At 49.7% G+C, this 14,274-nt stretch overlaps 1 protein-coding gene across 1 annotated transcript in view; it reads right to left on the bottom strand.

The window, feature by feature from the left end:
- PPP1R37 (protein phosphatase 1 regulatory subunit 37) overlaps positions 1-14,274 on the bottom strand; it is a 37,125-nt gene that overhangs the window by 20,518 nt on the left and 2,333 nt on the right. Inside the window, 3 exon segments of the mRNA XM_059872479.1 lie at positions 5,680-5,830; positions 14,087-14,164; positions 14,166-14,207. Coding sequence (XP_059728462.1) covers positions 5,680-5,830; positions 14,087-14,164; positions 14,166-14,207 — 271 coding nt within the window.

Raw genomic sequence — 14,274 nt, 5'->3', positions numbered from 1 at the left:
AATGAACTGGGAATGCACCGGGAATGGGAATGGGGAATGGGAATAACGGGCAATGGGCAGGGAGGTTGTTGTCCGCCAGGTAGAGCTCCCGCAGCGTCACGTTCATCTTCAGAGCCGTGGCTGGAAACCGGGAAAAAAACCGGGAATGAACCGGGAATGAACCGGGAATGCACCGGGAATGGGAATGGGGAATGGGAATGGGAATGGGCAGGGAGGTTGTTGTCGGCCAGGTCCAGCTCCCGCAGCGTCACGTTCATCTTCAGGGCCGTGGCTGGAAACCGGGAAAACACCGGGAATGAACCAGGAATGAACCGGGAATGAACCAGGAATGAACCGGGAATGGGAACCGGGAATGCACTGGGAATGGGAATGGGAATGGGAATAACGGGCAATGGGCAGGGAGGTTGTTGTCCGCCAGGTAGAGCTCCCGCAGCGTCACGTTCATCTTCAGAGCCGTGGCTGGAAACCGGGAAAACACCGGGAATGAACCGGGAATGAACCGGGAATGGGAATGGGAATGAACTGGGAATGCGGAATGGGAATGGGAAAAACGGGCAATGGGCAGGGAGGTTGTTGTCAGGCAGGTACAGCTCCCGCAGCGTCACGTTCATCTTCAGCGCCGTGGCTGGAAACCGGGAAAAACACCGGGAATGAACCGGGAATGAACCGGGAATGCACCGGGAATGGGAATGGGAATGGGGAATGGGAATGGGGAATGGGAATGGGCAGGGAGGTTGTTGTCCGCCAGGTACAGCTCCCGCAGCGTCACGTTCATCTTCAGAGCCGTGGCTGGAGACCGGGAAAAACACCAGGAATGAACCGGGAATGAACCGGGAATGCACCGGGAATGCACCGGGAATGAACTGGGAATGCACCGGGAATGAACTGGGAAATGGGAATGGGAATGGGGATGGGAATGGGAATGGGAATGGGAATGGGCAGGGAGGTTGTTGTCCGCCAGGTACAGCTCCCGCAGCGTCACGTTCATCTTCAGCGCCGTGGCTGGAAACCGGGAAAACACCGGGAATGAACCGGGAATGCACCGGGAATGAACTGGGAATGAACCGGGAATGCACCGGGAATGGGAATGGGAAATAACTGGGAATGAACCGGGAATGGGAATGAGAATGGGGATAACGGGCAATGGGCAGGGAGGTTGTTGTCCGCCAGGCACAGCTCCCGCAGCGTCACGTTCATCTTCAGCGCCGTGGCTGGAGACCGGGAAAACACCGGGAATGAACCGGGAATGAACCGGGAATGAACCGGGAATGGGAATGGGAATGGGAATGGGAAATGGGGAATGGGAATAACGGGCAATGGGCAGGGAGGTTGTTGTCAGGCAGGTACAGCTCCCGCAGCGTCACGTTCATCTTCAGAGCCGTGGCTGGAGACCGGGAAAACACCGGGAATGAACCGGGAATGAACCGGGAATGAACCGGGAATTAACCGGGAATGGGAATGGGAAATGGGAATGGGGAATGGGAATGGGCAGGGAGGTTGTTGTCCGCCAGGTGCAGCTCCCGCAGCGTCACGTTCATCTTCAGCGCCGTGGCTGGAAACCGGGAAAACACCGGGAATGAACCGGGAATGCACCGGGAATGAACTGGGAAATGGGAAATGGGAAATGGGAATGGGGAATGGGAATGGGGAATGGGAATGGGGAATGGGCAGGGAGGTTGTTGTCAGGCAGGTACAGCTCCCGCAGCGTCACGTTCATCTTCAGAGCCGTGGCTGGAAACCGGGAAAACACCGGGAATGAACCGGGAATGAACCGGAATGAACTGGGAAATGGGAAATGGGAAATGGGAATGGGGAATGGGAATGGGGAATGGGAATGGGGAATGGGCAGGGAGGTTGTTGTCAGGCAGGTACAGCTCCCGCAGCGTCACGTTCATCTTCAGAGCCGTGGCTGGAAACCGGGAAAACACCGGGAATGAACCGGGAATGAACCGGGAATGAACCGGGAATGAACCGGGAATAACCGGGAAATGGGGAATGGGGAATGGGGAATGGGGAATGGGGAATGGGAATGGGAATGGGCAGGGAGGTTGTTGTCAGGCAGGTACAGCTCCCGCAGCGTCACGTTCATCTTCAGAGCCGTGGCTGGAAACCGGGAAAAAAACCGGGAATGAACCGGGAATGAACCGGGAATAACCGGGAATGAACTGGGAATGGGAATGGGGAATGGGAAATAACTGGGAATGGGAATGGGAATGGGAATGGAAGTTGTTGTCCGCCAGGTCCAGCTCCCGCAGCGTCACGTTCATCTTCAGCGCCGTGGCTGGAAACCGGGAAAACACCGGGAATGAACCGGGAATGAACTGGGAATGGGAATGGGAATGAACTGGGAATGAACCGGGAATGAACCGGGAATGGGGAATGGGGAATGGGGATGGGAATGGGCAGGGAGGTTGTTGTCCGCCAGGTACAGCTCCCGCAGCGTCACGTTCATCTTCAGAGCCGTGGCTGGAAACCGGGAAAACACCGGGAATGAACCGGGAATGAACCGGGAATGAACCGGGAATGAACTGGGAATGGGAATGAACTGGGAATGAACCGGGAATGGGGAATGGGGAATGGGAATGGGAATGGGAATGGGAATAGAAGTTGTTGTCAGGCAGGTGCAGCTCCCGCAGCGTCACGTTCATCTTCAGCGCCGTGGCTGGAAACCGGGAATGAACCAGGAATGAACCGGGAATGAACCGGGAATGCACCAGGAATGAACTGGGAATGAACCGGGAATGAACTGGGAATGGGGAATGGGAATGGGAATGGGAATGGGAATGGAAGTTGTTGTCAGGCAGGTCCAGCTCCCGCAGCGTCACGTTCATCTTCAGCGCCGTGGCTGGAAACCGGGAAAACACCGGGAAAACTCCGGGAAAAATGGGAAAAAAGGGAAATAAAACACCAGGAATGGGAACAGGGATGGAAAATAACCAGGAATGGGGCTGGGAATGCCAGTGGGAACAGCAGGAAAATGGGGGGAAAAGTGGGTGGAGAAATGGGGGGGAAAATGGGAAAATGGAAGAAATGGGTGAGAAAATGGATGGGAAAACTGGTGGGAAAATGGGAAAAATTGGGTGGGAAATGAGGAAAATGGGTGGGATAAAGGGAAAAAATGGGTGGAAAAATGGGGAAAATGGGTGGGAAAATGGGAAAAAATGGGTGGAAAAAGGAAAAAAATGGGGGGGAATGGGTGGGAAAAAGGGAAAAAAATGGGTGGAAAATGAGGAAAATGGCTGGGAAAAAGGAAAAAAAATGAATGAAAAATGGGGGGAAAAAAAGTGGAAATATGGGGAAAATGGAAAAGAGTAGAAAATGGGTGGGATAAAGGGAAAAATGGGTGGAAAAATGGGGAAAATGTGGGGGAAAAGGGAAAATGGAAGAAATGGGTGAGAAAATGGATGGAAAAACTGGTGGGAAAATGGATGGGGAAATGGGAAAAAATGGGTGGGAAAATGGGAAAAATTGGTGGGAAAAATGGAAAAAAAATGGATGAAAATTGGGGAAAAAAAGGTGGGAAAATGGGGGAAAAATGGGTGGAAAAATGGGGAAAATGGGTGGGAAAGAGGGAAAAAAATGGATGAAAAATGGGGAAAAAAAAATTGGAAATATGGGGAAAATGGGTAGGGAAAAGAGTAGAAAATGGGTGGGATAAAGGGAAAAAAATGGGTGGGAAAATGGGAAAAAAATGTGTGGGAAAATGAGGAAAATGGGTGTGAAAAACGGAAAAAAAAAGGATGAAAATTGGGGAAAAAAAAGGTGGGAAAATGGGGAAAATGGGGAGGGAAAAGAGTAGAAAATGGGTAGGATAAAGGGAAAAAAATGGGTGGAAAAATGGGGAAAATGGATGGGAAAATGGGAAAAAATGGGTGGGAAAATGAGGAAAATGGGTGCGAAAAACGGAAAAAAAAGGGATGAAAAATGGGGAAAAAAAAGGTGGGAAAATGGGGAAAATGGGTAGGAAAAGAGTAGAAAAATGGGTGGGATAAAGGGAAAAAAATGGGTGGAAAAATGGGGAAAATGGGTGGGAAAAAGGGAAAATGGAAGAAATGGGTGAGAAAATGGATGGAAAAACTGGTGGGAAAATGGGTGGGAAAATGGGAAAAAATGGGTGGGAAAATGGGGGAAAATGGGGTGGGAAAAAGGGAAAAAAATGGGTGAAAAATGGGGAAAAAAAAGTGGAAAAATGGGTAGGGAAAGGAGTAGAAAATGGGTGGGATAAAGGGAAAAAATGGGTGGAAATGAGGAAAATGGGTGGGAAAAAGGGAAAAAAATGGATGAAAATGGGGGAAAAAAATTGGAAAAATGGGGAAAATGGGTAGGGAAAAGAGTAGAAATGGGTGGAAAAAGGGAAAAAATGGATGGGAAAATGGGAAAATGGGTGGAGGAAAATGGGAAAAAAATGGGTGGGAAATTGAGGAAAATGGGTGCGAAAAACGGAAAAAAATGGATGAAAATTGGGGAAAAAAAGTTGGGAAAATGGGGAAAATGGGTAGGGAAAAGAGTAGAAAATGGGTGGGATACGGGAAAAAAATGGGTGGAAAAATAGGGAAAAGATAACGGGAAAAAAATGGGTGGAAAAATAGGGAAAATGGGTGGGAAAAAGGGAAAATAACTGGAGGAAAATTGGGGAAAAAGGAAGGAAAATTGGGGGAAAAGGAAGGAAAATGGGGAAAAAGGAAGGAAAATTGGGAAAAAGGAAGGAAAAATTGGGAAAAAAGGAAGGAAAATTGGAAAAAAGGAAGGAAAATTGGGAAAAAAGGAAGGAAAATTGGGAAAAAAGGAAGGAAAAATGGGGGAAAAGGAAGGAAAATGGGAAAAAGGAAGGAAAATTGGGGAAAAAAGGAAGGAAAATTGGGAAAAAGGAAGGAAAATTGGGGAAAAAGGAAGGAAAATTGGGAAAAAGGAAGGAAAATGGGAAAAAGGAAGGAAAATTGGAAAAAAGGAAGGAAAATTGGGAAAAAAGGAAGGAAAATTGGGAAAAAGGAAGGAAATTTGGGGAAAAGGAAGGAAAAATGGGGAAAAAGGAAGGAAAAATGGGAAAAATGAAGGAAAATTGGAAAAAAAAGGAAGGAAAAATGGGGGAAAAGGAAGGAAAATGGGAAAAAGGAAGGAAAATTGGGGAAAAAGGAAGGAAAATTGGGAAAAAAGGAAGGAAAATTGGGGAAAAAGGAAGGAAAATTGGGAAAAAGGAAGGAAAATGGGGAAAAAGGAAGGAAAATTGGGGAAAAAGGAAGGAAAATTGGGAAAAAAGGAAGGAAAATTGGGAAAAAGGAAGGAAAATTTGGGGAAAAGGAAGGAAAAATGGGGAAAAAGGAAGGAAAAATGGGAAAAATGAAGGAAAATTGGAAAAAAAGGAAGGAAAATTGGGAAAAATGGAAGGAAAAAACGGGAAAAAAGGAAGAAAAATGGGGGAAAAGGAAGGAAAAGTGGGAAAAAAAGGAAGGAAAATTGGGAAAAAGGAAGGAAAATTGGGAAAAATGGGGCAAATCCCCAGCAGGTGCTCCCAGTCCCTCCCCTGTCCCTTTCCCAGCCCTTCCCCCATCCCACAGCCCGTTAACCCCTTCATCCCCACCTCCCTCCCCTGCGGCCGTTCCCAGCAATCCCCTCCCCCCCCGGCGGGGATTCCCGGGGTTCCCGGGGTTCCGGGATTCCCGGGATTCCCGGGATTCTGACCGAGCAGCATCAGGGGCCTCCCGGACAGGGAGGTGTTCTCCAGGTGCAGAACCACCAGGCTGCTGCTGATGCGCAGAGCCCGCGCCACGAACGGCGCCGAGTGGTCCAGGAGCGGCGTGTTCCGGGCGTCCAGGTACTGCAGGCAGCTGGTCTGGGGGGGAAAAATGGGATTTGGGGAGAGAAAAATGGGATTTGGGGTTGGGATTGGGGATCCTGACCCACCCCAGGTACTGCAGGCTGATGGGCTGGGGGCAGGAAAAGGGAATTTGGGGTTTGGGATTTGGGATCCTGACCCAGCCCTGGGTACTGCAGGCAGCTGGTCTGGGGGGAAAAATGGGATTGGGGGAGAGAAAAAATGGGATTTGGGGTTGGGATTTGGGATCCTGACCCACCCTGGGTACTGCAGGCAGCTGGGCTGGGGGGAAAAAATGGGATTTGAGGGGAAAAAATGGGATTTGGGGAGAGAAAAATGGGATTTGGGGAGAGAAAAATGGGATTTGGGGGGGAAAAAATGGGATTTGGGGGGAAAAAATGGGATTTGGGGAGAGAAAAAATGGGATTTGGGGGGGAAAAAATGGGATTGGGGGGGAGAAAAAATGGGATTTGGGGAGAGAAAAATGGGATTTGGGGGAAAAAAAATGGGATTTGGGGAGAGAAAAAATGGGATTTGGGGAGAGAAAAATGGGATTTGGGGTTGGGATTTGGGATCCTGACTCACCCTGGGTACTGCAGGCAGCTGGGCTGGGGGAAAAAATGGGATTTGGGGAGAGAAAAATGGGATTTGGGGGGAAAAATGGGATTTGGGGGCCAAAAATGGGATTTGGGGAGAGAAAAATGGGATTTGGGGAGAGAAAAATGGGATTTGGGGAGAGAAAAGTGGGATTTGGGGAGAGAAAAGTGGGATTTGGGGGGAAAAAAATGGGATTTGAGGGGGAAAAAATGGGATTGGGGGAGAGAAAAATGGGATTGGGGGAGAGAAAATGGGATTTGGGGTTGGGATTGGGGATCCTGACACACCCTGGGTAGTGCAGGCAGCTGGGCTGGGGGGAAAAAGGGGATTTGAGGGGGAAAAATGGGATTGGGGGAGAGAAAAAATGGGATTGGGGAGAGAAAAATGGGATTTGGGGTTGGGATTGGGGATCCTGACCCAGCCCAGGTACTGCAGGCAGCTGGTCTGGGGGGAAAAATGGGATTGGGGGTTGGGATTTGGGATTTGGGGTTGGGATTGGGGATCCTGACCCACCCCGGGTACTGCAGGCAGCTGGGCTGGGGGGAAAAATGGGATTGGGGGTTGGGATTTGGGATTTGGGGAGAGAAAAATGGGATTGGGGGAGAGAAAAATGGGATTGGGGGGAGAGAAAAATGGGATTTGGGGAGAGAAAAATGGGATTGGGTGGGAAAAATGGGATTTGAGGGGGAAAAATGGGATTTGGGGGGGAAAAATGGGATTGGGGGAGAGAAAAATGGGATTGGGGGGGGGAAAATGGGATTTGGGAGAGAAAAATGGGATTTGGGGAGAGAAAAATGGGATTTGGGGAGGAAAATGGGATTTTGGGGGGGAAAAAATGGGATTTGGGGGGAGAAAATGGGATTTGGGGGGGAAAAATGGGATTTTTGGGGGGGGGGAAATGGGATTTGGGGAGAAAAAAATGGGATTTGGGGTTGGGATTTGAGATCCTGACCCACCCTGGGCACTGCAGGCAGCTGGTCTGGGGGGAAAAATGGGATTTGAGGGGGAAAAAATGGGATTTGGGGAGAGAAAAATGGGATTTGGAGGGGAAAAAAAATGGGATTTGGGGGGAAAAATGGGATTTGGGGGAGAGAAAATGGGATTTGAGGGGGGAAAAAATGGGATTTGGGGGGAGAAAAATGGGATTGGGGGGGGGGAAAATGGGATTTGGGGAGAGAAAAATGGGATTGGGGGAGAGAAAAATGGGATTTGGGGAGAGAAAAATGGGATTTGGGGGGAAAAATGGGATTTGGGGAGAGAAAAATGGGATTTGGGAGAGAAAAAATGGGATTTGGGGAGAGAAAAATGGGATTGGGGGAGAGAAAAATGGGATTGGGGGAGAGAAAATGGGATTGGGGGAGAGAAAAATGGGATTTGGGGGGAAAAAAATGGGATTTGGGGGGGGAAAAATGGGATTTGGGGAGAGAAAAATGGGATTGGGGGGAAAAATGGGATTTGGGGGGAAAAATGGGATTGGGGGAGAGAAAAATGGGATTTGGGGGAAAAAAATGGGATTTGGGGAGAGAAAAATGGATTGGGGGAGAGAAAATGGGATTGGGGGAGAGAAAATGGGATTGGGGGAGAGAAAAATGGGATTTGGGGGGAAAAATGGGATTGGGGGAGAGGAAATGGGATTTGGGGGGAAAAAAAATGGGATTTGGGGGGGAAAAATGGGATTTGGGGGGGGAAAAATGGGATTTGGGGGAGAGAAAAATGGGATTTGGGGGGAAAAAAATGGGATTTGGGGAGAGAAAAAATGGGATTTGGGGAGAGAAAAATGGGATTTGGGGAGAGAAAAATGGGATTGGGGGAGAGAAAAATGGGATTTGGGGGGAAAAAAATGGGATTTGGGGGGGAAAAATGGGATTTGGGGGGGAAAAATGGGATTTGGGGGCCAAAAAATGGGATTTGGGGAGAGGAAAAATGGGATTTGGGGGGAAAAATGGGATTGGGGGAGAGAAAATGGGATTTGGGGGGGAAAAATGGGATTGGGGGAGAGAAAATGGGATTTGGGGAGAGAAAAATGGGATTTGGGGGGAAAAATGGGATTGGGGGAGAGAAAATGGGATTTGGGGGGGAAAAATGGGATTGGGGGAGAGAAAAATGGGATTTGGGGGGGAAAAATGGGATTTTGGGGGGGAAAAAAATGGGATTTGGGGTTGGGATTGGGGATCCTGACCCACCCTGGGTACTGCAGGCAGCTGGGCTGGGGGAAAAAATGGGATTTGAGGGGGGAAAAATGGGTTTTGGGGCAGAGAAAAATGGGATTGGGGGAAAGAAAAATGGGATTTGGGGGGAAAAATGGGATTTGGGGTTGGGATTTGGGATCCTGACCCACCCTGGGTACTGTAGGCAGCTGGGCTGGGGGGAAAAAATGGGATTGGGGGTTGGGATTTGGGATTTGGGGAGAGAAAAATGGGATTTGGGGTTGGGATTGGGGATCCTGACCCACCCTGGGTACTGTAGGCAGCTGGGCTGGGGGGAAAAATGGGATTGGGGGGTTGGGATTTGGGATTTGGGGAGAGAAAAATGGGATTTGGGGGAGAGAAAAATGGGATTTGGGGTTGGGATTGGGGATCCTGACCCACCCCGGGTACTGCAGGCTGATGCGCTGGGGGCATGAAAAGGGAATTTGGGGGGGAAAAAATGGGATTTGGGGTTGGGATTTGGGATTTGGGGTTGGGATTGGGGATCCTGACACACCCTGGGTACTGTAGGCAGCTGGTCTGGGGGGAAAAAGGGGATTGGGTGGGAAAAAATGGGATTTGGGGAGAGAAAAATGGGATTTGGGGAGAGAAAAATGGGATTGGGGGAGAGAAAATGGGATTTGGGGTTGGATTTGGGATTTGGGGTTGGGATTGGGGATCCTGACCCAGCCCAGGTACTGCAGGCAGCTGGTCTGGGGGGAAAAAAATGGGATTTGAGGGGGAAAAATGGGATTTGGGGAGAGAAAAATGGGATTTGGGGAGAGAAAAATGGGATTGGGGGAGAGAAAAATGGGATTGGGGGAGAGAAAAATGGGATTTGGGGAGAGAAAAATGGGATTTGGGGGGAGAGAAAAATGGGATTTTGGGGGGAAAAATGGGAATTTGTGGGGAAAAGTGGGATTGGGGGAGAGAAAATGGGATTTGAGGGGGAAAAATGGATTGGGGGAGAGAAAAATGGGATTTGGGGAGAGAAAAATGGGATTGGGGGAGAGAAAAATGGGATTTGGGGGAGAGAAAATGGGATTTGGGAGAGAGAAAAATGGGATTTGGGGGAGAGAAAATGGGATTTGGGGGGGAAAAAAATGGGATTGGGGGAGAGAAAAATGGATTTGAGGGGGAAAAATGGGATTGGGGGAGAGAAAAATGGGATTTGGGGAGAGAAAATGGATTGGGGGAGAGAAAAATGGGATTTGGGGAGAGAAAAATGGGATTTGGGGGGAGAAAATGGGATTTGGGGAGAGAAAAATGGGATTTGGGGGGGAAAAATGGGATTGGGGAGAGAAAAATGGGATTTGGGGAGAGAAAAATGGGATTTGGGTTGGGATTTGGGATCCTGACCCAGCCTGGGTACTGCAGGCAGCTGGGCTGGGGGAAAAAATGGGATTTGAGGGGGAAAAATGGGATTGGGGGAGAGAAAAATGGGATTGGGGGGGGAAAAATGGGATTTGGGGGGAAAAAAATGGGAATTTGTGGGGGAAAAGTGGGATTTGGGGGGAGAAAAATGGGATTGGGGGGGAAAAATGGGATTTGGGGAGAGAAAATGGGATTTGGGGAGAGAAAATGGGATTTGGGGAGAGAAAAATGGGATTTTGGGGAGAGAAAAATAGGATTGGGGGGGAAAAATGGGGGAATTTGGGGGAGAGAAAAATGGGATTTGGGGGGGAAAAATGGGATTGGGGGGGAAAAATGGGATTTGGGGAGAGAAAAATGGGATTGGGGGAGAGAAAAATGGGATTGGGGGGGAAAAATGGGATTTGGGGGGAAAAAATGGGAATTTGTGGGGGAAAAGTGGGCTTTGGGGGGAGAAAAATGGGATTGGGGGAGAGAAAAATGGGATTGGGGGGGAAAAATGGGATTTGGGGAGAGAAAATGGGATTTGGGGAGAGAAAAATGGGATTGGGGGAGAGAAAAATGGGATTGGGGGGGAAAAATGGGATTTGGGGTTGGGATTTGGGATCCTGACCCAGCCCTGGGTACTGCAGGCTGATGGGCTGGGGGGAAAAAAAATGGGATTTGGGGGGGAAAAAATGGGATTTGGGGGGAAAAAGGGGATTTGGGGGGGAGAAAAATGGGATTTGAGGGGGAAAAAAGGGATTTGGGGTTGGGATTTGGGATCCTGACCCAGCTGGGTACTGCAGGGCTGATGGGCTGGGGGGAAAATGGGATTGGGGGTTGGGATTTGGGGAGAGAAAAATGGGATTGGGGGGAGAAAAATGGGATTTGGGGGGGAAAAATGGGATTTGGGGGGGAAAAATGGGATTTGGGGGGAGAAAAAATGGGATTGGGGGAGAGAAAAATGGGATTTGGGGTTGGGATTTGGGATCCTGACCTAGCCCTGGGTACTGCAGGCAGCTGGTCTGGGGGGAAAAATGGGGATTGGGGGAGAGAAAAATGGGATTTGGGGGGAGAAAATGGGAATTTGGGACCAAAAAAATGGGATTTGGGGTTGGGATTTGGGATCCAGAGGGATCCCGAGTGCCCTGGGGAAAACATCCCAGAATTCCCAGGAGAATTTGGGAATTGCAGAGGAGAATTTGGGAATTCGGGGCTGGGGCTGGGAGCAGAATTCCCAAAGAAACAAATTCCCAAAAAAAAGTCTCTGCCAATTCCCAAAGAGAAAGAAATTCCCACAGAATTCCCCAACAATCCCAGGCCATCCCAACCCCTCTGGAATTCCCGGGAGTGCCCCAAGGGAAACGAGGGGGATGGGAAAGAACCGGAAAATCGGGATCACCCCCGGGCTAATTAGGCATAATTCACATAATTAGCATAATTGGCCTAATTGGGAGAACAACAATCTGCCCTTTGTTGGGGTAATTAACCCTTTGTGGGCGCTAATTATCCCGGGAAAGGCTTGGATTCCAGCCTTTTTTTTTTTGGGAATTTTGGGAATTTCGGGGAATTCCAGGAGGGATTCCCAGGAATTTTGGGAATTCTCCCCTTTGGGTGAGGCCTCCCTGCCCCTCCCAGGCACAAAACCCGTCAGGAATGGCAGAAATTCCTTGGAATTCCAGGATTTGGGGGGAAAAAAACCCCTCAGGAATCCCAGGAATTTGGGGGAAAAGCCAGGGGAATCCCAGGAATTTTGGGAATTTCAGGGAATTCCAGGAAGGATTCCCAGGAATTTTGGGGAATTCTCACCTTCCTCCCCACCTCTGCTGCCACCCACCTTCCCTGGGTGGGAAAAAACTCGGGAATGCCAAAAATTTTGGGAAAAGCCCCTGGGAATTCCAGGGAATTTTGGGGAAAAGCTCTGGGATTTTGGGAATTTTTGGGAAAAGTTCCTGGGAATGTTGGGGATTTTTGGGAATTCTCACCTTCCTCACCACCTCTGCTGCCACCCACCTTCCCTGGGTGGGGAAAAAACTCGGGAATGCCGAAAATTTTTGGGAAAAGCCCCTGGGAATTCCAGGGAATTTTGGGGAAAAGCTCAGGGATTTTGGGAATTTTTGGGGAAAATTCCCGGAATGTTGGGGATTTTTGGGAATTCTCACCTTCCTCACCACCTCTGCTGCCACCCACCTTCCCTGGGTGGGAAAAAACTCGGGAAGGACAAAAATTTTGGGAAAAGCCCCTGGGAATTCCAGGGAATTTTGGGGAAAAGCTCAGGAATGTTGGGAATTTCAGGGAATTCCAGGAAGGATTCCCAGGAATTTTGGGAATTCTCCCCTTTGGGTGAGGCCTCCCTGCCCCTCCCAGGCACAAAACCCGTCAGGAATGGCAGAAATTCCTTGGAATTCCAGGAATTTGGGGGGAATAACCCCTCAGGAATCCCAGGAATTTGGGGAAAAGCCCCTGGGAATTCCAGGAATTTTGGGAATTTTGGGGAATTCCGGGAAGGATTCCCAGGAATTTGGGGAATTCTCACCTTCCTCACCACCTCTGCTGCCACCCACCTCCCCTGGGTGTGAAAAAAACTCGGGAATGCCGAAAATTTTGGGAAAAGCCCCTGGGAATTCCAGGGAATTTTGGGGAAAAGCTCAGGGATTTTGGGAATTTTGGGGAAAAATTCCCTGGAATGTTGGGGATTTTTGGGAATTCTCACCTTCCTCACCACCTCTGCTGCCACCCACCTTCCCTGGGTGGGAAAAAAACTCGGGAATTCCAAAATTTTGGGAAAAGCCCCTGGGAATTCCAGGGAATTTCGGGGAAAAGCTCAGGGATTTTGGGAATTTCGGGGAATTCCAGGAGGGATTCCCAGGATTTTTGGGAATTCTCCCCTTTGGGTGAGGCCTCCCTGCCCCTCCCAGGCACAAAACCCGTCAGGAATGGCAGAAATTCCTTGGAATTCCAGGAATTTGGGGGGGAAAAAACCCCTCAGGAATCCCAGGAATTTGGGGAAAAGCCCCTGGGAATTCCAGGAATTTTGGAAATTTTGGGGAATTCCAGGAAGGATTCCCAGGAATTTGGGGAATTCTCACCTTCCTCACCACCTCTGCTGCCACCCACCTTCCCTGGGGGGGAAAAAACTCGGGAATGCCGAAAATTTTGGGAAAAGCCCCTGGGAATTCCAGGGAATTTTGGGGAAAAGCTCAGGGATTTTGGGAATTTCGGGGGAGAATTCCTGGGAATGTTGGGGATTTTTGGGAATTCTCACCTTTCCTCACCACCTCTGCTGCCACCCACCTTCCCCTGGGTGGGAAAAAACCTCGGGAATGCCGAAAAATTTGGGAGAAGCCCCTGGGAATTCCAGGGAATTTTGAGGAAAAGCTCAGGATTTTGGGAATTTCGGGGGAGAATTCCCGGGAATGTTGGGGATTTTTGGGAATTCTCACCTTCCTCACCACCTCTGCTGCCACCCACCTTCCCTGGGTGGGAAAAAACTCGGGAATGCCGAAATTTTTGGGAAAAGCCCCTGGGAATTCCGGGGAATTTTGGGGAAAAGCTCAGGGATTTTGGGAATTTCGGGGGAGAATTCCCGGGAATGTTGGGGATTTTTGGGAATTCTCACCTTCCTCACCACCTCTGCTGCCACCCACCTTCCCTGGGTGGGAAAAAACTCGGGAATTCCAAAATTTTTGGGAAAAGCCCCTGAGAATTCCGGGGAATTTTGAGAAAAAGCTCAGGAATTTTGGAATTTTGGGGGAGAATTCCCGGGAATGTTGGGGATTTTTGGGAATTCTCACCTTCCTCACCACCTCTGCTGCCACCCACCTTCCCTGGGTGGGAAAAAACTCGGGGAATGCCGAAATTTTGGGAAAAGCCCCTGGGAATTCCAGGGGAAAAGCTCAGGGATTTTGGGAATTTTTGGGAAAAATTCCCGGGAATGTTGGGGATTTTTGGGAATTCTCACCTTCCTCATGGTGTGAGGGGCACCTGCTCCCACCGTGAGCCACCCCTGCCCCTCCCAGGTCACCAAACCCCCTCAGGAACGCCGGGAATGACCAAAAATTTTGGGGAAAAGCTCAGGGATTTTGGGAATTTCGGGGTAGGATTCCCGGGAATGTTGGGGATTTTTGGGAATTCTCACCTTCCTCATCATGTGAGCTGCTGCCTGCCAGCCCCGGGCCCCCAGGTGTTTGTTGGCACCGATGTTGAGGTGCGTGGCCGGACTCGTAGTACTCGATCATGTCAAACAGCGCCGAGGCCCCCTGGGAAAAACCAGGGAAAATCAGGGAAAATCCAGGGGGAAAATCGTGGGAAAAGGCATGGGGAATA

The sequence above is a fragment of the Haemorhous mexicanus genome, chromosome 36 (assembly GCF_027477595.1).
Source record: "Haemorhous mexicanus isolate bHaeMex1 chromosome 36, bHaeMex1.pri, whole genome shotgun sequence".
Taxonomy (NCBI): domain Eukaryota; kingdom Metazoa; phylum Chordata; class Aves; order Passeriformes; family Fringillidae; genus Haemorhous; species Haemorhous mexicanus.
The sequence above is the reverse complement of the archived record's forward strand: the minus strand, read 5'-3'. Positions and strand labels throughout refer to the sequence as shown.